Source organism: Dermacentor albipictus, chromosome 7 (assembly GCF_038994185.2).
Source record: "Dermacentor albipictus isolate Rhodes 1998 colony chromosome 7, USDA_Dalb.pri_finalv2, whole genome shotgun sequence".
NCBI classification, from domain to species: Eukaryota; Metazoa; Arthropoda; class Arachnida; order Ixodida; family Ixodidae; genus Dermacentor; species Dermacentor albipictus.
This window is the reverse complement of record NC_091827.1, coordinates 138919199-138940929: the sequence shown is the minus strand read 5'-3', so window position 1 is coordinate 138940929 and position 21731 is coordinate 138919199. Positions and strand designations below refer to the sequence as shown.

The 21731-nt window shown below is 43.6% G+C and overlaps 1 protein-coding gene across 2 annotated transcripts in view; it reads left to right on the top strand.

The window, feature by feature from the left end:
- The first annotated feature begins 2353 nt into the window (after positions 1–2353).
- Positions 2354–21731, top strand: part of Atg14 (autophagy related protein 14) — a 251020-nt gene continuing 231642 nt past the window's right edge. The window contains exons 1-3 of one of the 2 annotated variants that reach the window (XM_065425403.2): positions 2354–2531; positions 6404–6645; positions 20778–20840. In XM_065425403.2, coding sequence (XP_065281475.1) covers positions 2406–2531; positions 6404–6645; positions 20778–20840 — 431 coding nt within the window. In that variant the 5' untranslated portion in view covers positions 2354–2405. The other variant, XM_065425404.1, reaches the window with a different exon arrangement.

Below are 21731 nucleotides of genomic sequence, written 5' to 3'. Positions count from 1 at the left end.
TTGTAGATTTTGAAGTTCTGCTTCGAGGCGGCAATGTACCAGGTCGTTAAACCCGACTTCTCCGGCGACTGTTCCAATATATTTAGCTAGAGTGCTTCGACATGGTAGTCGGAGGAGCCCCTCAGATGTTATGTGCTCGTAGGCCTTTGTCGACAGGTGTCGAATAACGATGCAATGTCTGATGGTGATTTCAGACCACTGTGGTTTCTTCGTCTTGTAATTCTTAACTTGGTCTCGAAGCAGCACTGCTTTCGCACTTCCGTCTTCTGCATCGGCCGCAACTACTAAAAATGCACTCACTAAGCAGCTTTCCTTAAGCTTCTGCACCTCTCGCTTGTACACGTCCACTGTTCTGCTTAGTCTATCAATTTTCACTCTCAGGGCGCGTTCTTTTTGTCGCCATCGCTTTCGCTGGACGGAAAAAGTTTAAGAATGCGGTGTTGGCGCTGTCTGTGTGGCGAATGACCGTTTAACATTGGCTTTGGTTTTTCGTTTCTTGTTCCTCAAAGCTGTGGCAACAATTGTGACCTGTTCGCTATTTTCTGCAGGCTCATGCGATGCGCCGATCGGTGCAAGTGCGCTGCTTCTACCATCTGGGAATTGCCCGCTGGTTTGTCCAGCAGCACTTCGTGATGTCGCCAGCTCGGCAGGTTGTTCAGTTGAAGGTGCTCCCTTGCTTTCTCCGACCACATCTTCGTGTTGCTCATCTCCACTCACTGACACGCAAGGTACACTTGGCGAAGGCTCGCGCTTGCGTTTTCCGGTTCCTCGATCTTCGGGTTTCACCGGAGCGCCGCATTTCTCCGTGCGCGGCGTCCGGGCACTGAACACACTGGGCACTGCGCTTGGCTTTAGTAGATGTCGTCGTTTGCAGTCGTCTAGGACATCAGATGGTTTGAAGTGCAGGCTGCACACAACAGTGTAATAAGATGTTGTGTTAGGTGCCGAAACCTCTCGCGCTATTGCAGTCATCCACCGCCTCCGCGTAGCGCTCATGGAAGGACACCCCGGGCTCCTTTCGTCGTTCGCTTGAGGTGCAGCGTGGGACGCAGCAATAGCGCATCGCGCTTTACGAAACACACAGAACAAATAAAACTAGTGCTGAAGTGCGAAAAGAACGAAGCAATTGCAATTTGCAAGCAGCGAGCGGCGGCAGTCATGCAGATATACGTTATAAGCAGTTCTTCTGCTAGTAGATCTGCCAACACAATTTTAATAAAATATTTAAACTTCATTAGATAAGTACTTATGAGAGACTCAAATCACTTTATTTTGGACTTTTTACTTTAAGCATTGTGCGCTTTTGTTTTCGTCTGCGTAAATTGTTGAAAACATGTGGAAGGCGTCGTCTGCCGTAGAGACGTCGTCTGCTACGGCGCGCGCTCACAGCCGCGCCGCATAGATGCCGCGCCGGCCGCGCTTCCATGGGGTGATGTGCGCATGCGCGCATGTGTTGCAATCGATCACCGCAAGGATCGCTCGCTACCGCCTCAAGCTAAGGTCCCTTTTACCTCAAGCGGAACGGAGGAAAGAGGGAAAGGTAAGGGCAGGTTTTCGGCGCACGCGGCAGGCATCTTTTTAAAGGAGGCGTTGGTCAGGGTTGGGTCAGGGCTTCTGCTGAGATTCCTTCCTCCGTGGCCTCTCCTCAGTTTCCTTCGCGGAGGAAGGAAACTAAGGAGAGGCCCTACCCCCTCCGCGCGCTAGAAGAAAAGTGTGGCGGAAATGACGTTGTAGGTTCTCATTTTTTTGCTGTTTTTAAATTTTTTTTACTGTATGATCACACCTTTTGGGCCACAATGGCGGCGTTGTTCTGATTTTGAGCGCTCACACGTGTTGCTCTGGTAGGTTTCGTGCCGTGGCAAAGGCGCTGTGTGGGCGGATTTGCATTAGTCACCGTGTCTTGTTGCGCTGTGTTACCTGCACCGTGCTCTGCCGGATGTTGCGCAAGCGCGCGCGCTCCGCGCGCGATACCACGCGCAGCGCGGCGTGGTTTCGCGAAAGATTTAAACAAGAAAGGAGGGTGGCACAAAAGGCGGAGCATCGCCATGAGCAACGCCGACTTCCGGCTTCACTTTTGCTTCACAAAGAGTGACGTCAGGGTAGGGTGGCTAGAATCTAGCCACCCTAGTCAGGGGGTCTTCTTAGTTTCCTTGTTTCCTTCCTCCATGCTATCGCGAGTTGTCAGAAAAGCGACTGCGCGCAAGTTATGATTGGCAGAAAAAGCCGAGCTCCGTCTGCAATAAAACTGAAAAAACAACTTCAAAATGTTTGTTCTTGCATTAATACGAGCACGCAGTCCAATTATTAGATTTCGTCGCGTTTCCATTATTTTCATGATGATGACACTCGTTTATGAATTGCAGACATAAGACACTAGTCAGAAGTCAACTCAAATCCGCAGTCGCATGCGTTGTTCGTCGTGTGTGGTGGATTGTTGCCCAGCTGTTTTGTATTCCCAGGAGCCTGAAGGCTTGCTCTGTGTAGAGGTGCAAATCTACTGCGAGACAGGTGGCACCAGCTCACATTTACCGGTGGGTGTTCTTCGTTCGCACCGTGCGCACAGTGACTTTATACTCGACACCAAACTCTGAGGCAGCGTTGCTGTTGTTTACGTTCTGTGGCAGTAGTGACAAAGGCTTCCAACGGTTGTTCACGGCCGGATCTTGTGTGAGGAAGCGAGTTAGCGACCGTCTTGCGTCGTCCGAGGGAAATGCTAGTTGTGTACCAATGCATTTCGATGTCCACGCTATCCATCTCCTAGATATAAAATTTGTTGCCGTTCGTGTCTTTGCTCCGCCGTCTATGTCAAGGTTGCCACTTTCCTCGCAAGTCGTTTAGGCGAGCGCATCCCGTAGGTAGAGAGAGGTTCATGATAACGGCAGATGGTAACCGAAGTGCAAGCCTGGCATACTACAGGCGTAACATCTGATCTTGGGTAAAGTGCACAAGTAATGGCACGCGAAGAAAGCCTCATTGAGGTCCTGCATGAATGCTAGAAGCTTCCTGCACACACTACCGCGGTACGAAGCGACTGAAGGCGCACATCATGACGCATGTTTGAAGTATTCATCGTGGTAGCAAAACTGCGTGCAATGTCAGCGTTTGTGGTGTCACTGTCCCGTTGGATTTCATTCGCATATATATATTTACATATATATTTACAAAGGTAGAAAGTGATCGGCTCAGCTAACAGCATGAGTTAACATTAGAAATGTACAAAACGCATGGCCCGATACCTCGCCAACAATGAAAAACAGGGCGTGCTGAACAATAAATAAATACGGGTTCGCTATGAAGGCACAGCGCTCACTGAAACTACCGCGTGCCTTGCTGGTTAGGTAGCTGGATCGCATTCTGCCGTTTCATTTTTCAAGGCACAAAAATTGCTGCGGTGATGCAGCCAGGTCTACACATCTTGTGGGCTCCTCATTGCACCCTAATTTGTGTATCTCGAAGCTTGAAACACTTTTCATGTTTCTAATATCCGAGTTGCAGAGGCGTTACCAAAGGGCCTTGAGTCGAGCGCTTTTGAAACTGTCAAACCTTGATGTTAAGCTCGATGGGGTTGTGTTACTGCCACACGAAGTTTTCAACAGCCATTGAGAGTTCACTTGTTTCACATTATGTGATGGGTTGCACAAGAAAATGAAAAAAAATAGATAATTCACAGCAACATTGGCACATATATAAATTATATTTAATTGATGCTGATATATTTTTGGAGGATGTTGTTATGGCAGCAAACATTTCTTTTTTGTGTTGGTTCGAAAATGCAGTTACGAGAGGGTGTGCATCTGTTATTAAAAGGCCTCTCAGATTTCAACAGAGTTACGTGAAACTCTGTCAAGTATATTGACTTTTGACTCGATCGCCATCAAATGTTTCCATGTACCATCAGCCAATGCTCCACTGAGTAAAAGAACTTTGGGTTTGAGGGCCTCTGAAGTGCCTCTTGTGACAGTGGTGTAATCTATTAGCTTGCTGCTTTCTTATTACAGTGACATTCACCTTTATTTAAGCTATTGTAAAGGACTTATTGCCTGCTGCAGACCTGATAGCAGCTGAAATTTCGCGACCAGATAGCATATTTTGGTCTGCATCGTTGTTCCTCCAGACTGAGCTGTAGGCAGGCAGCAAATCCCATCCACACCATATGACAGCTCACATCTCCGACAGCGAGGCACACATATGATGGTGTCTTTTGTGTGTGTGTGTGGAAGTGGACAAGAAATATGCCAAGTGTTTTACTTAATGCTGGAGACAAAAAGTGACATCTTTTTTTAGTAGTTTGAGCTAAATTAATGCAATGGCAAGTGTATTGTAGTATCGTTCAATCCACGCTCTTATTTTCCGACCAGTAGTGGAGCCCAGTGAAGAAGCGAATGAGATGATGATGAAAGTGCACAGACTGAGATGAAGTGCATGCTCAAAATATTCTTTCCAAGCAGGATGGACAGCTGGGCTTGTGCATGCTTAGCAATACAGTGCAAAAACAGGACTAGGATGATGCAGGAAAACAGGATGATGCTATCAACTGAGCATTTTATTGCAAGGAAGTGGGTATAGGTACACCAGGTGCTAACACGTACATCACGTGTACAACAGAAGCACATCATATGCACAAATAAGGGACGCTAGTCTAGCTAAACAAATTGGCTTGATAAGTTCAGCAGACATCCGCACAAAAGCTGACAATGTTATTGAGGTAATGTTATTATCCGCATGAGTGTTGCTTACTTGTGCACGTGACATGGTTCTGCTTTTACAACACATACTAGCCCCTGGTATTCATACTTGTTCATTTCGAGTACTTCGAAGGCCCGAAGGCATTACAGAAAGGAATTAGCCTAGAAAACAAAATGGCATAAGAATATCAGCAAAAGTCATTTTGTATAGCGTCTTCTTTGTGTCGGTGATGAGTGTGACTTATGCGTAAAAGCAGTGCCGGTCGACGCTTGCCCTACAGATGAAAGAGTCGCTGCAAAGGCATGCATGGCACATCAGGACCCCAACTTTCAGGATGTGGTCAGTGCAGAGTAAGATATTAGATGAAGGGCAACAAGAGTGTCCTTTGAAAGGGGTCTGAAATGAAAAACTTTGTAAAAGAAGGCAGAGACTGGAACGTTTGCAGTCTGACAAAAGATCAAGAAGCCTAAGGGTTAGTTTGATAAGTGTAACACTAGCATAATGAGAATTGTTTGACATGCAAACGAAGGACGCATACCCACTTGAGTGTAATAAAACATTGAGTTGTTATCACTCTCCTCATCTTTCTTCCTAGTAGACTTTTCCCGTTGTAATTCAAGGTGACTTACAGTTTATATTAAAGAGCAGGTTAGAACTATTACATGCAATGCATTGCAGATACGAACATATTTACTGCCACACGAGTGAAGCGAGACATTTCTGTGACCAGCAGCCAATGTGCCGCTTGCGCTTATGGCCAAAACATAATGCACTGCGTACTGGAAATGCAGAGGTTCACAAACGTAACCTTGAATCCACAATTGCAGTATAGTAGGATGTATCTATTCTGTAGTAAGCATTGAAGATCGAAACGCATACAGTGATTTCAATGACTGCACTGCTTGCTTAGCTTTCGTGGTGTTGTCTGCCAGTATGAAATGGTGTATTTTTAGGATGATACTCTAGAACTATGATTTGCGTGTTCAGGTGACAACCCTGCCCACAAGCTTCGTCTTTCAAACATAACGGAAACCGCGCAGCGCATCAATCAAGAGCTCTAAGCAGAAATGTGAATATCTGTGCATGCAACATAAGTAAAACATTAAACACTCAATTGTAGTTGACATCCATGTAATGCGAAGTATCCTTGGTTTGGTAGAGAATGGTTGTGATTAATCTAGTAAGTCTTGTGCAGCAAACACTTACTGCTCAAATCATGTGGGTCTGTCTATGTGTACATACACACATATATGTATGTATAGCATGAGCATTCTGGGGGCAACCCAAGCAGTATGAGACCATACTTGGGCATGCCTTTGCACTATTGCCAGTGAATAAATGAATTAATGAGCGATCTCAAATTTTGAGCAAGGGGTGCCCGGCCTTTGATGCAAAGCAACTTCTCAAGAGGTACACTGACGTCACATTTAATTATGCAGTTCTACACACTTCCTTTTGAAGCACAAAGCTTGAAATTTAATTTCAGCAGAAGCCGTGTGCGATGACTATCCAGACCATGGGTGGCTTGCCTCCTTTTACTGAATGCTTTTTTAGACTGCGCTCTCTTATGGGTTGGCCCACGACAACAATGAGATAGATGACAAAAACTGGGTTGTCTCTGAAAAAGATAGATGACAAGAACTGGGTTGTCTCTGAAAAAACTGCTTTGCATTAAAAGAAAGTGTTTGTTACCACATGTGCGTGTCTGTTGGTGCAGTTCCCTTGCTACAAGGTCCAGGCATGGTGTAACAGTCATAACGCAATGAATATGCTGGAGCTGAGTGCGGTGGGTGCACCTCACGAGTTCCCTGTGCCCAGCTCATCGTCGGAGAGCAGCCGCAGCTCCAATGGCGCTTCCATGACCTGTCGCATATGCCTGCAGCTGCGCTCCAGCTTCTTCTGTGATGAGTGCATTCGCAATGGGGACTTCACCCGCTCCCAAGTTTTGTGCCCCGAGAGGTAAGACGTCAAGCAGTAATTTCATTCTAGCTCTTTACACACACACATGCATGCACGCACTAGCGTAGCATATACAAGAAATCTTTGTGGTACATTCTCTCAAATACAACATAATTAAGCGCAATAGAAAGGCAAAAAATGCATAATTATATAATAAGAACTTTCATAGGTATGAGCATAATGTCTTTATGGTATTTCAGGTAGGAACTGTCCATATTTATATGACGGACATTGAGAAATAGAGAATTTGGGTATCAAATATTGTACCATTACGAAACCATAATTAATCCTGCATTGGGGAAACAGGAAGGCCTCTGTCTGGCCCAGACGGGCATCATTTTGGTAAGGAGAAACACTAAATTAGTTTGAACTGATGCAATTTGCTTTCTAAACTCTATTTTTCTAATTTCACTCTTTCTAATTTCACTCATGCAGAATGTAGACCACTCTTAATGATCGTGAGAATGAAGGCAATTCTTGAATTTTGCACTGAAACCCTAGTGCCACTGCGTCAGGTTTCAGTGCAAGTTCTTGAAGCTCCTGCACAATATAATGTCATCCATCATTTAGTAAAGTAAATAAACTAGGTGCATGCTGTCAAAATTTGACATCACCGTGACCTGGTGCAGTCACACCACCTGTCCTTCGTTGGTGCTTCTCCTCTTGAAGTGAGAGGGGCTATTTTGGTGTAGTAGAAACATAATTTACTGTGTACTTCAGCTGAACCTATTTTTCTGATTCATGTCTCTGTAACCTCTTACTGGCTTAGTTATTACTTCCTTGCCTAGGAAGAAAGAAACCTTTGAATTCCACCCAAAATACTTCTATGTTAGGTCAGAGCGTCCGAAATTTGTTTAGCTCCATTTGCTGCTGCAGGGTAAGCTTGATTTATTTGTTCAGATCTTACTGGATCTACGGTGGAGTATGTATGGTGTGAGGAGTGTTTAAAAAGATGTTTAACAGGGAAAAGAAATGGAAGTCAACTTGTTACATAAAATTTGTTATATGTAATTAGGCTGCAGTAAATGAACAAATGCATAATGCACATGAGGTGCTTATAGTATAACTGTATGTGTTACACTTCAACAGCTCTACCAAGGAAAGTGAGCAAGGAAGGTTATGCACTTCTCACACAAAACTGAAGTAGTCATCTAGTCCGATGTTGTGCCATCATATTATATGTTTTCTCAACGAACATCTTTAACCGTGATAGATGAATCATCATGCCTCTGTGGCTACCTGCAAAGCAGTTGGCTCTACAAATGATGACTGTGCACCTGAACAACAAAAAAACAAAACAAAGAACAAAGCCATGCAAACGTCGTGGGAGTTGTTGGCAATGCTGCATGCACAGTAGTTCAGTTCAGTTTATTTTCCTTAAAGACCCCCGATTTCAGGGGTATTACATAAGGGGTGGGTACAAGATTCGAATTAAGACTAGTTCAAGTAACGTTCAAGTTCAAGCACGCATATATATACACATACATAGTATACATATTCAAGTATATTCACACATGTATTTACATATATCAAAGCCATATATGTAGACCAACATACACGTATGTAAATACAAACAACACATATAAGGAAAAATCATGTACAATGTGGTTGGAGATGGTCAGTAACATGTTGTAAAAATATGGATGGGCAGATTATGTCGACAATAGCGGCGGGGAGGCCGTTCCAGTCTGCCGCCATGCGAAGAAAAAACGAGGCTAAAAATGTTGATGTTCGTGAGCGTGGTCGTGAAACTTGCAGCGAGTGGCTCGTCCGGTATGATATGCGCGCCGCGGGCGTGATATATGGTGCTTGACGAAGGATAGGACTGTAAAAGAATTTGTGGTAAAGACAGAGGGAAGCGATGCGCCGACGTAAAACGAGGTCCGGAAGCCCAGATAGTGATTTCAGTTACGTAACGCTTACGTCATATGAGTACGACGAATGGATGAATCGAGCAGCGCTGTTTTGTACCGCTTCAAGAGCGTCGATGAGATATGCTTGATGCGGATTCCAGACTGCTGAGGCGTATTCTAGTTTCGGTCGTACAAGGGATGTGTAGGCAAGTAATTTTACGTGATTTGGGGCTTTTCGCAAATGACGTTTTAGGAAACCTAAATTTTTGTTAGAAGCTGAAATGATGGTATGCACATGCGTATGCCAGTTGAGGTCGTTTGATACAGTGACACCGAGGTATTTAAAAGTGTCGGTTGATTGAAGAGCGAAATTGTTAATTGTGTACGCAAACGTCCGAGGGTTATGACTGCGGGTAAATGACATGCTTTTGCATTTGTTAACGTTTAGTGTCATTAACCAAGTGGTACACCATTCTGAAATATTAGTAAGGTCACTTTGTAGGGTTATCTGATCCGAAGTGTTAAGTACGGTGCGGTAGATAACACAGTCATCCGCGAACATGCGCATATTACAGGATACATGCAAAGGTAAGTCGTTGATATAGATTAAGAATAGGAGGGGGCCAAGAACCGATCCCTGGGGGACGCCTGACGTTACTGGAACCGGTGTGGATAGGTGGTTATTTATAACAACGTACTGCGATCGATTAGTAAGAAATTCTGCAATCCATGCTAAGATAGTAGGATGTAAATTTAGCGGGGAGAGTTTCGCAAGTAATCGTTGGTGAGGCACTTTATCAAACGCTTTAGCATAATCAAGAAAGATCGCGTCAGTCTGTATGTTACTATCCAGGTTAGTGTGGATGTCGTGTAGAAAAACTGCAAGCTGTGTTTCACATGACAAGCCCTTGCGGAAGCCATGTTGTGAAGGATGGAAAAAGTGATTACTGTCAAGGAAATTTATTATGTGGGAGTAGATCACATGCTCCATGATTTTACAGGGGACGCTTGCTAGAGAGATAGGGCGGTAATTTAGTGGGGAATTTCTGCTACCTGACTTGAAAACAGGAACGACCTTCCCTGTCCTCCAGTCGTCTGGAATGATTCCTGTAGAAAGTGACTGTGAAAAAATTAGGGTGAGATAAAGTGAGACGTTGTGTTTGGTGTTTTTCAAGATTTTGGTATTAATTTCGTCCATTCCAGCAGAAGATGACAATTTAATATTTTCTATTACGGATGAAATTCCATTTTCACAAAAATTTATCGCTGGCATGTCACAATGAAAGTCAAGCGAAGGTAAACATGGGGGTGCGGTCCCTTCATCAGAAAATACACTACTGAACGTGGTGTTGAACAAGTTCGCACAGTCCACGTCCGTAATCCTTTCATTCAGGTCACTGGTGAGTACGATTTCTCGCGGTTCGTCGTCTTTCAGTGTTTTCCAAAACTGTTTGGGATTAGATTTTAGTAGCTTGGGCAATTCTAAGTGGTAAAAAGAGTGCTTTGCTTGATGTAGAGTAGAAGTCAGAGACGGATGATGTAGCATCTTCGCTTTCTCTACCTGCGTGCCTGATTTTGATACTGAGAACTTATTTGTTTTGAAATTGAGGTTATGCGATTTCGTTCTTACTGTAACTTAGGGTTAACATCGGGGGTGTTTAGGTTAACGTTCCCGGAACCGGCTAACCAAGGTCTAAGGAGACACGTAGCTCGTCCTGGCTCCGCAGCTCACTTGAGGGTTCACTGGCATAGAGACGACTCCAGCTGTGGCACAAACCAAAAGAGGCTTATTCCCTGTTATGTGCAAAATGTGCGTACTATACAGGAGTTGCGGCATTAAGGTGGCAGTCGCAGACTGCGGGTGAAAGCATCCGGGAAGTCTGCTCCGCCACACCAAGCTAGGTTCACCACACAAAGGGGCCTTGTTGAGAGGGGCGTGGGACCAAGTGGGTCTGACAGCAAAGGGAACTGCAAGTGAATCTGCCAGGCGAAGGTGCCTGCATACCTTGAATGCTGAAGGAGAGAGATGTCGAAGTGGGGGGGCCCGCTCCTCGATTTGAATGTGCGGCGTAACGTGAAGCACACTTTCAATCATCAGGCTTCCCATTGCACCGACACCAGCGGCTGCGGGGAATGTACGCTATCCAAAATTAGGCTCCAATTGCATGTCCGCAGCAATCGTGCATGTGAGTGACCCGTATCACTCATGAACTAGAGACGGGCCCAAGGCCAGTGGCGTAGCCCGAAATTTCGTTCGGGGGGGGGGGGGGCTCGCGTTGCAGCTTGGCCTCCTCCTCATAAAATTTGCCCAATCCAGGGATCAAATACATTAATAACTGCATTGCCATTGCCCAAGATGTTGCAAACGAATTTTTTAACGCTACGCATTGTCAAGACAAGTACGTAAAACATGTATCTTTTCATAAAAGAATACACTCATATGGTCCAAAAATTATGCCCGAGATAATCAATATCAATGCTTCCATGTTTTTGTCTATTTAATAAGTAAAGAAAATATCACACGAACTTTAGAACTATCTCAGTTCGAGCAAAGCAATGCATGCCGCTGATATGAAAATTGTAAAGGCTGTGGAATGAACAAGTTGAGGACAAATATCTTAATCAAACTTGGTCATTCAGGAACCTTGTTTACATTTTTGTATGTATGCAATGGCCAGGAAAATATTTAAATGACGCTGTCCTTTGTTCCAATGTACTGCGCATGAGCAGCTGTCACCGGTCATATACTGTGAGTATTTGCACCAAAATTACTCGCTACAGAGAGTACATATAAAAAGCACGAGTTCTGCAAAATATACGAAGGCGACTTAAACGAAAGTGAGGCAGTGCAAATATATGACAAACGGGGTACTTTATTTAAAAGTAGTCTCCGTGAGCATTTAGACATTTGTCCTGCTGACTAACTAGTCGCATGATTCCCATCTCATAAACATCCTTGGGTTGCTGCTTCAAAAAGTCTGTAACGGACTCTTTCACGTCATCATCTGACACGAGTCTGGTTCTCTCGAGCTGTTCCTTCAATTGCCCCAAAATGTGAAATTAGCAAGGTGACAGGTGACAGGATGTTGCAGTGTTTCCCATTTGAACTTTGCCACTTTTGTGTTAACGACATCAACGACATGGGGCGGGCATTGTCGTTGAGCAAGATGGCCCCATTCGTCAATTTTCCACTTTGTTTGTTCTTGATTGCGACACACAACCGATCCGGCATTTCACAATATCTGAAACGATTGTAGTCTCTTCAGGTTTAGCAAATTCGATCAGTAATGGCCCCTGACCATCGAAAAAAAAGTCAACAACGCCTTTCCGGTGGAAATGATGGCCTTTGCTTTCCTTGGGGGGGTATTGAATTCGTATGTTTCCATGGTAACCATTGCCGTTGTGTTTCAGGCTCGTAAAGTGGCACCATGATTCGTCCACGGTGACAACTGCAGACAAGAAGTCATCATCCTCATTGTGATACTGGATCATATCAGTCAGGGCAGTGCCGAACCCCTCCGTCTTCTGGCGCTGGTTCAAAATCTTTGGCATCCATTGTGTACACAAGATCCGATAACTGAGACGTTCATGGATTATGATGTGAACCAAACCGAGACTGATGTTCACACGCTCTGCCAGTTCATCGATGTGTATCCTCCATTCTTTTCTAATCATCAATCTTTGCAGTGGTGTGGGGCGTGATTGCACGGTAGCTTTGGCCCACTCTTGAACCGTCTTTGCAACTTTCACATCTTTTTTATTCGAGCTTCGGCATGACGCGAGTCCTCGCTTGCGCGACGCCACAACACTCTCTGGCACGCAGCCGAAATGATGTTGATGTGGCTTCACATGCAAATGCACAGGACGCTTGGAGGCCATTGTTCCGATCTTTGAGGCTAGTTGTTCTGCTGGGCTGCCCGATGGAGACAACGCACCGCCGTGTTTGCGTGACGAAAAGTGGAAACACTGCATGCTAACCGATACGTACACAATAAACTGGTACACTTTATGCGGATACAAAACAAATTATGCTCAATGGCCGCCGAGTCGGGGATTTGACTTTAATACTTTTAAAGGGAAACTACTGTTTAAGCGGGTACAGTTTAACGAGGTTTTACTGTATCACATGTTAGCTAGAAAATTAAACAATCACTAAATTAGAAACTGCAATTAGATACTGCAATGCATGCTCACTGACCTGGAGAGGCAAAGCAGAAGAGTGGGTCTAAAAATTAATCTGCAGAAAACTAAAGTAATGTTTAACAGTCTCGGAAGAGAACAGCAGTTTACAATAGGCAGCGAGGCACTGGAAGTCGTAAGGGAATACATCTACTTAGGGCAGGTAGTGACTGCGGATCCGGATCATGAGACAGAAATAATCAGAAGAATAAGAATGGGCTGGGGTACGTTTGGCAGGCACTCTCAGATCATGAACAGCAGGTTGCCATTATCCCTCAAGAGAAAAGTGTATAATAGCTGTGTCTTACCAGTACTCACCTACGGGGCAGAAACCTGGAGGCTTACGAAAAGGGTTCTACTCAAATTGAGGACGACGCAACGAGCTATGGAAAGAAGAATGATAGGTGTAACGTTAAGGGATAAGAAAAGAACAGATTGGGTGAGGGAACAAACGCGAGTTAATGACATCTTAGTTGAAATCAAGAAAAAGAAATGGGCATGGGCAGGACATGTAATGAGGAGGGAAGATAACCGATGGTCATTAAGGGTTACGCACTGGATTCCAAGGGAAGGGAAGCGTAGCAAGGGACGGCAGAAAGTTAGGTGGGCGGATGAGATTAAGAAGTTTGCAGGGACGGCATGGCCACAATTAGTCCATGACCGGGGTTGTTGGAGAAATATGGGAGAGGCCTTTGCCCTGCAGTGGGCGTAACCAGGCTGATGATGATGATGATGAAATTAGAAACTTAGTAGAATGCTCTACCACTTTCACATTGAAGCTCTTCCCATAACTCTAATATCTAAAAAGTTTATTAAATCATTCTAAATAATTATGCAACTCAGCATACCGTATTTACTCGCATAATGATCGCACTTGCGTAATGATCTCACGCCTGAATTTTGTCGTCAAAATTCGATTTTTTTTATTTCGTGTGTAATCATCGCACCCCGTACTTGCCACAGCGATATGTTGTGTGCCAAGTCTAGCTAATATTGATCACGCTTACCATCTGTCGAATGCTACGCGAACGAGTCTTCAAGACAAAGCAAGCGGTCTTCATGCACCAAACATTCTTAAGTGGATGCCTCATTTCATTACTTTCATTACTTTCCGCACTTCCATGACTAAAAGAAAGCTGCAACCAAACTTGCCTTTATTATGTGTAGGCTTTATAATGGTTGTGGTCAACAAAAACAAAAAAGGCGCCTTTCGATTCTTCTCATCTGCACTCGTGGGCAGGCAACAAATCGCGAGCGGCAACGATAGTAGCCACGTTTACACTGATACGTTGAAAGTGTACCCTATTCACATGCCGACGCTTGTAACACAGCTAAGATATTCACCCACCCTTAGCGGAAACGTGCCGTATTAGCATAGTAGTGAAGACAGATGCCGCAGTTTCTGCAGCATGCCGGCCATGTGTTTCTATGTCACTGGTCTGTTTCTGTCCCCTCAAAGTGGACATGGCTACGTTATTGCCGCAAACTTGCCAATATTAATGCTATTATTCATTACTGATATGGAAGAAACTGTTTCAAAGCACGTAATGTACTCACGAGAAGAAAAAAAATTGTGTTTGGCGCGTTCGGCTTGCTCCGCCGGCCGCCATTTTTGTTTTGGTGTAAAGCAAACGTGGGACGAAAAGAATTTTTTTTCTTTTTGTGGGAAATTTAACCCGCGTAATGATAGCACCCCTGATTTTGCATCAATTTTTCTGCCAAAAAGTCCGATCATTATGCGAGTAAATACAGTTATTCAAAACATGGTGTGACTTGCTCCTTAGAGTGGCCAACCATCTGCTGTTAAATGTGCATCAGCAGAGTACTTGCACAACTTTAAACATTGGATCAAGTTCGCTCAGACAACCTGTACACACACGATGCCATGTGGAAAATAGATTGCATTGAAAAAAATATAACTCTTTGGCTGATGAGTGTAGCACCGCAACACAGACACATGTCATGTTGCAGAGCCGGCAAGCTATGTGCCGAGTCCTTGTCCGAAATCTATTGCCATCCTAACAAGGAAGGAAGAATGGTTAACTCATCATCAGCCTGTTTTATGACCACTGCAGGACGAAGGCCTCTCCCTGCGATCTTCAATCACTCCTGCCTTGCGCCAACCAATTCCAACTAGCACCTGCAAATTTCCTAATTTCATTGCTCCACCTAGTCTTCTGTTGTACTCAATTGCGTTTCCCTTCTCTTAGTACCCATTCTGTAACCCTAATGGTCCAATGGTTATCTAACCAGCACATTACATGATCTGCCCAGCTCCATTTTTTTTTCTCTTGATGTCAATTAAAATATCGTTTGCTATACCCGTTTGCTCTCTAATGCAAACCACTCTCTTTCTCTCTCTTAACGTTATGCCTAGCAATCTTCGTTCCATCGCTTTTTGTGCGGTCCTTAACTTGTTCTCAAGCTTGCTTCTTTGTCAGTCTCCAAGTCTCTGGCCCATATGTCAGCACTGGTAAAATGCATTGATTGTACACATTCCTTTTCAATGACAATGGTAAGCTTCCAGTCACAAGCTGGCAATGTCTGCCGTATGCGATCCAACCCATTTTTATTCTTCTGTGAATTTCCTTCGCATGATCAGGGTTCCCTGTGATTAATTGACATAGATAAACGTACTCCTTCATACACTCTAGAGGCTGGCTGGCGATCCTGAACTCTTGTTCCTTTGCCTGGATATTTATCATTATCTTTGTCTTCCACATATTAATCTTCAACCCCACTCTTACACTCCTTCTGTTAAGGTCCTCAATCCTTTGTTGTAACTCGTCTGCATTGTTGCTGAATAGAACAATGTCATCGGCAAACCGAAGGCTGCTGAGATATTTGCTGTCGATTTTTACTCCTAAGCCTTCCCAGTTTAATAGCTTGAATACTTCTAAGTACGCAGTGAATAGCATTGGAGAGATTATGTCTCCCCGTCTGACCCTTTTCTTTATAGGTATCTTCCTACTTTTCTTGTGTAGAATTACAGTGGCTGTGGAATCTCTGTAGATATTTTCCAAGATATTTGCGTAAGCGGCCTCTACGCCTTGATTGCGTAATGCCTCTATGACTGCAAGTATCTCTACTGAATCAAATGCATATTCGTAATCTATGAAAGCGATATAGAGAGGCTGATTGTACTGTGTGGATTGCTCAATTATCTTATTAATGACATGGATGTGATCCATTGTAAGGTATCCCTTCCTGAAGCCAGCCTGTTTTCTTGGTTGACTAAAGTCCAGTGCTGCCCTTATTCTGTTGGAGAATATTTTGGTAAATGTTTTATATAATACTGGGAGTAAGCTAATGGGCCGATAATTTTTCAATTCTTTAACGTCTCCCTTTTTGTGGATTAGTAAAATATTTGCATTCTTCCAGTTTTCTGTGGCCCTTGCAGTCGATAGACACTTCATATAAAGAGCCGCCAGTTTTTCAAGCATGATGTCTCCTTCATCTTTGATTAAATCGACTGTTATTCAATCGTCTCCTACCACTTTCCTCGTTTCATGTCTTGCAAGGCTCTTCTGACCTCATCGCTAGTTATAGGTGGCGTTTCTGTATCCTGTTCATTGCTGTTCCTAATTGAGGTATCCCGACTTTTCTGGGTACTGTACAGGTCAGTATAGAATTCTTCCGCTGCTTTTACTATATCTTCGAGATTGCAGATGATATTACCCTGCTTATCTTTCAGTGCATACATAATGGTTTTTCCTATGCCAAGTTTCTCCCTCACTGATTTCTGGATGTGTCCATTTTTTATGGCATCTTCAGTCTTTCTCACGTTATAGTTTCGAATATCACTCATTTTCGCCTTGTTGGTCAGTTTTGACAGTTCCGCGAATTCTATCTCATCTCTTGAGTTGGACAGTTTCATTTCTTGGTGTTGGTTTATTAGGCCCTTTTTTACTTGGGAGAGCTTGCCCACTGGTTGCCTTGGTGCCTTGCCTCCCACTTCAATTGCTGCCTCTGAAGCCAACCTAGTAACGATTTCCTTCATTAGCTCTGTGTCATCATCATCTCTCTCTTCTAAGGCTGCATATTTGTTTGCAAGTACCAGCCTGAATTTGTCTGCTTTTACCCTTACTGCCTTTAGGTTGACCTGTTTCTTCTTGATCAATTTTGCTCTTTCTCTCTTCAAATTGAGGTGAATCCTAGCCCTCACTAACCTATGATCACTGCAATTTACCCTATCTATCACTTCTACATCCTGCACTATGCTGGGATCAGCAGAAAGTAGGAAGTCAGTTTCATTTCTTGTTTCACCATTAGGGCTTTTTCGGGTCTACTTTCTGTCACTACGTTTCCTGAAAAAGGTGTTCCTTACTCGAAGCTTATTCCTTTCTGTGAATTCTACCAAAATCTCTCCTCTAGCATTCCTAGAATCGACGCCGTACTTGCCAATTGTTTGTTCACCAGCCTTCTTTTTCCCCACTTTTGCATTAAGGTCGCCCATTACTACAGTATACTGAGTTAGCACTTTTCTCATCGCTAATTCAACATCTTCATAAAACTGATCTACTTCCTCATGATCGTGACTGGATGTCCTCTATGTAGCTGGTAAACATTTCACCAGTTCGCTGGGATTGGCTTCGTAGGCATTGTTCAGCGTGAAGTTTGTGCACGCCAGGGCGGCCAAAAACTTCTGCGATGCCGGTTTTAAAGCTAGCCCACGTACGGAGATCGGCTTCGTGGTTTTTGAACCACAGCTTTGCGATGCCCGATAAATAGAAGATCGTGTTGCCGAGCTTGAGGGGATCGTCCCATTTGTTGGTGTTGCTGGCACGTTCATACGATTCCAGGCAATCTTCAACGTCTTTCTCATCGGTGCCGCTGAAGATATTAGGATCTCGCTGATGCTGGGCACTGGCACATACGATGGCTGGAGTAACCGGTGGGGATGTCAGGCTGGGGTCGTCAGGCATGACGGATGGCAGAGTTCAGGTGCGTAATTCCAGGTTGGGGGAAAACCGCAGCACCTCCACCACAATCTAATATGAATATGGTACAAGAGAGCAGCAGGCAGCATGTCTCAACGAGAGCAGCTCAGGCAATCTCGAGCTCGCATCTCCCAGATGACTGGCGATGTGTCTGCAGCGCCGGGAATTCCTCTTCACTACAGAGTGTAGGCTTGTACTACCTTTAAGCTATACCTATTATTAAGTTTAATTACGACTACAGCTACCCTCTCAGTAATACTGTAGAATTCGGCAATGTTGCCCGCTATGTCCTTATGGATTAGGAATCCTACCCCGCATTGCTTCTTATCTAGTACACCTCTATAGCATAGTGCATGTCCATTATTCAGCAATGTATAAACCTCACCAGTTCTTCAAATCTCACTAAGGCCGATGATATCCCAAGCAATGTCTGATAGTTCCTTGAGAGGGTTTGGGTGTTTAACTTTCGAAAGGTCAGTTTCCATTGGCTGCCTGTCCGGATCCAGAGATTCTTAGCACCCTCTGCTGCGTTACAGGTCTGACCGCCGCCTTGGTCAGCTGCTCCGCAGCTGCTGGGGACTGAGGGCCATTGGGTATTTGAGTGAGCCATTTGGAAGGGGGTTGACTAACGGTTAGGTTAACTAAGAAGCTTAAAAAGACGTTAAGGGCCACACAGCAAGCAATGCAAGAGTAAATGTCAGGCGTAATGTTTAGAGATGGAAAGTGAGTGTTGAGGGCCAGAAAGCAAACAGGGATAGCCAATATTCTAGTTGACATTAGGAGAAAAAAAATGGTGCTGGGAAAGCCATATGTAATGCGCAGGACAGGTAGACCATTACAGTTACAGAATGAGTGCCAAGGGAAAGAAAGTGCAGTAAAGGATAGCAGAGAGTTGGGTAGTGTGAGCAAATGATGAAACTTGCAGGCATAAGATCGGATAAGCTGTCGTAAGACAGGGGTAATTAGAGATTACTAGAGGAAGCCTTCGACCTGCAGGGGATATAAAAATAGCTTGATGATGATTACCATCCTAGATAAACTGCTTATATGACCTGACGTAATTGGTTGCAGTGCTCTTGTCAAGAGGTGGGCATTCTAGTGAAGTCCATGTTGCTCGCCCATGTTTGTGCATCTCCTGGCCTTCCACTGTACGTTGACTCTATGATTGAGTTTTATCTACCATGTGAGGCATATAACACAGCAGTCGACTCATGCATAATGCACATAAAGTCGACTCATGCATAATGCACATAAAGTCGACTCATGCACAATGCACATGAAAATGTATCAGATAAGCTGAAGGGACAATGTTTCAGTTTCAGTTTTATTCAGACATACATTGCCTAGGTTGAAAGGACTAAAGGCAGGTAAACTCTGCCTGACTGAGGTCCCTCCACCCATACATTTGCTCAGAAGCAGTGAGAATAAAAGAAAAGAAAAACAATGGCTTTGAACATTAGAGCACCACAAAATTTCTTTTTCAGAAACAGAAGTAACATCGTGATTAAGCATCTTAAATTGAGTAACAGACTCACACAATAATGCAACAGCAATAACCCATAACGAGAACAAATGTGTACATTTTTTTTTTCATTGTTTATTGAAGGAACTGTATCTTTTGTCCTTTTCTAATATGTACATTACGGACCCTGTTATTTTGTACAATGATATAATGCTTGTATAAGATGTGTATATATATTTTATACATCTGTTAATAATGTATGTCTATTATGTTTTGTTATATGCCCTGTATACTCTTTTAATACTACTGTAACACCCCCCTTATCCAATGCCTCGTACGAGGCCTGCAAGGACATTTTTAAATAAACAAATAAATAAACAAATAAATAAATAAATAAATAAATAACTGGCAACATATTAAACAGTACAAGATTGTGCAAGCGTGATACAAAATGTAACATAACCATTCCTAGCAATGTATAACTGTTAGAAAATGCAGCAGTGTACAAAGGTTATAGAACAATAAAAAGTTTTTTCAACTCAAGAACTTATTTAGGACACAGTACCAGATAGTAAGTACACTGTAGCATTTTTCTTTAAACTGTGGATAGAATGTATATTTTTCAATAAGTTCGTGGATATAATTTATTGTTGCGGAGAAGGTTAGGTATAAGGTAGAGTAATGTTTAAATACCGTAAATGGTTCTGAATAACGGTATCCTAAATCGCTTGTGTCGGAGATCATAGGGAAGATTAGTAGGATAGCACTGAGCCATATAACTAAACTATTCATTTCCAATTTCCTTGCGAATATACAAGGCGAGCTTCAGATTAAAAAGTTGGTTAACAGTAAGCAATTTAAGCTTGTTTAAAAACGGCGCAGTGTGTTCAGTTGGTTCCAGATTTTCTATGCAGCGAACAGCTTCTCTTCTGTACAATTTTTAACCTTTCAAGTTTCGTTACTGAAGTCGTACCACCCCAGATTAAGAGACAGTAATAGAGATGAGAATGAACTAGTGAATAATATAACTGGAGCTTTAGCCAGTTTGGTACCAGAGACCTAAGTTTATATAAGACAAATTGATCTATACATACTGGCATGTACTTTGTTGATTTGCGGTGTCCAACTGAGGTTTTCATGAAAAAGTGCACCTAAGAATTTAAACAACGGGACATGCTCGATGTCATTATTTTTAAATCGAACAGAAATGGTGTAATCTTCGCGTTTAATTCTGCCTTTGAATAAAATATGTTTAGTTTAGTAACATTTAATTCTAGCTGGTTACATCCAAGCCAGTATGAAAGCGAGATCAACCACTTGTTCGCCACGTTTTCTAAATCTCTTAAACGGCTGCCAGGGAAAAACAAGCTGGTATCATCCGCATACAAAACTATAGAGGAAGTTTGTGGTACCGGCACGATATCATTTATGTAGATAACAACTTAAACAGAAATTCAGCAGCACTGAGACAACTTTCAAGATGTGCAGACTTATTGTTTGTCAGACTTTCCTTGATCCAATATTTTGGTGATTAGTGCCGCAAAAAAAAATCATGTTACATTAAGGGACGTCATCTTGCAGTGGCTTCTTTTTGGCCTTATTTGGAGAATGGCTGTGCCAAGCACAAGTGTACGTAGCCCGAGCTTGCCGAACCTTGGTGTGTTGTACATGTACTAAATCCTGAGTGTCACTTGACAGGTTTGCCGAGAAGAAGCTGCGGCTTCTCAGACTCCAGCGACATAAGGCGTCTCTTGAAAAGAGGTGAGGCAGCTGTGTTTGTATTTATTTGTCTATTACACATAGCCTTTGCAAACATTCTGAAAGGCTCACATTTGAAACTCCTAGGGATCAGAGCAAGGATTAACCATTATGTTGCTAACTTTAACAATGTCTGGGATAGTGATTCTTAAACATAACCAATATGACGAGGACAAAGCGCCTAAGCATGTGCTAATGCATGTTTTGAGAGGTGTGTGAATACAGTTGAAACAACTTATAATGATCCCAGATATAAGAATCTGTCAGCTATAATGACGCTATTTCAGTGCATTTACGATTTTCCAACCGTGCCTGTTGAAATGGCCTCCAGATATAACGAAATTTTTTATATTGTCGTACTGTTACACAGAATGATTTGAACTTGGTCACGGTGGTGCATGCGAAAGTACCTAAGCGTAGAAGCGCAACTCCCTGCAGCGCGGGCCTGCTTCAGTCCAACTGGCGTTCGAGATGAGTGAGTGGCTGCCATGTGCAGTCACTCCTTCTCTCGGGAAGCCCTCATGTTTGTTTGTTCTGTGCTACGTTGGTGCTTTGAAATGCACTGCCAAGTTCTATGGCTCCCTCCCTCCATGGCTCCCCCCTCCAGGGAGGTAGCATACCACATGAACAGCATGGCGTGGGGCAATGATGGTGGCCCTCTCCTTTTTGCGCCATTGTCCATGCGGCGCCATGTGCATTACGTCTATTTCAATGATTTAGAACGACCATCCATGTCATTCCAACTTGAGATCAACGACCACTAGGGCATTCCTGTCATTACAGTCAATATTTGCGGGGCCCAAGTCAATGAGAACGCTGCACCATGTGCTCCAGCCACACAATTTCGCAAAGGTTTGGTGGTTACTGCGCCATTATCAGGAGATCACGGTTTGG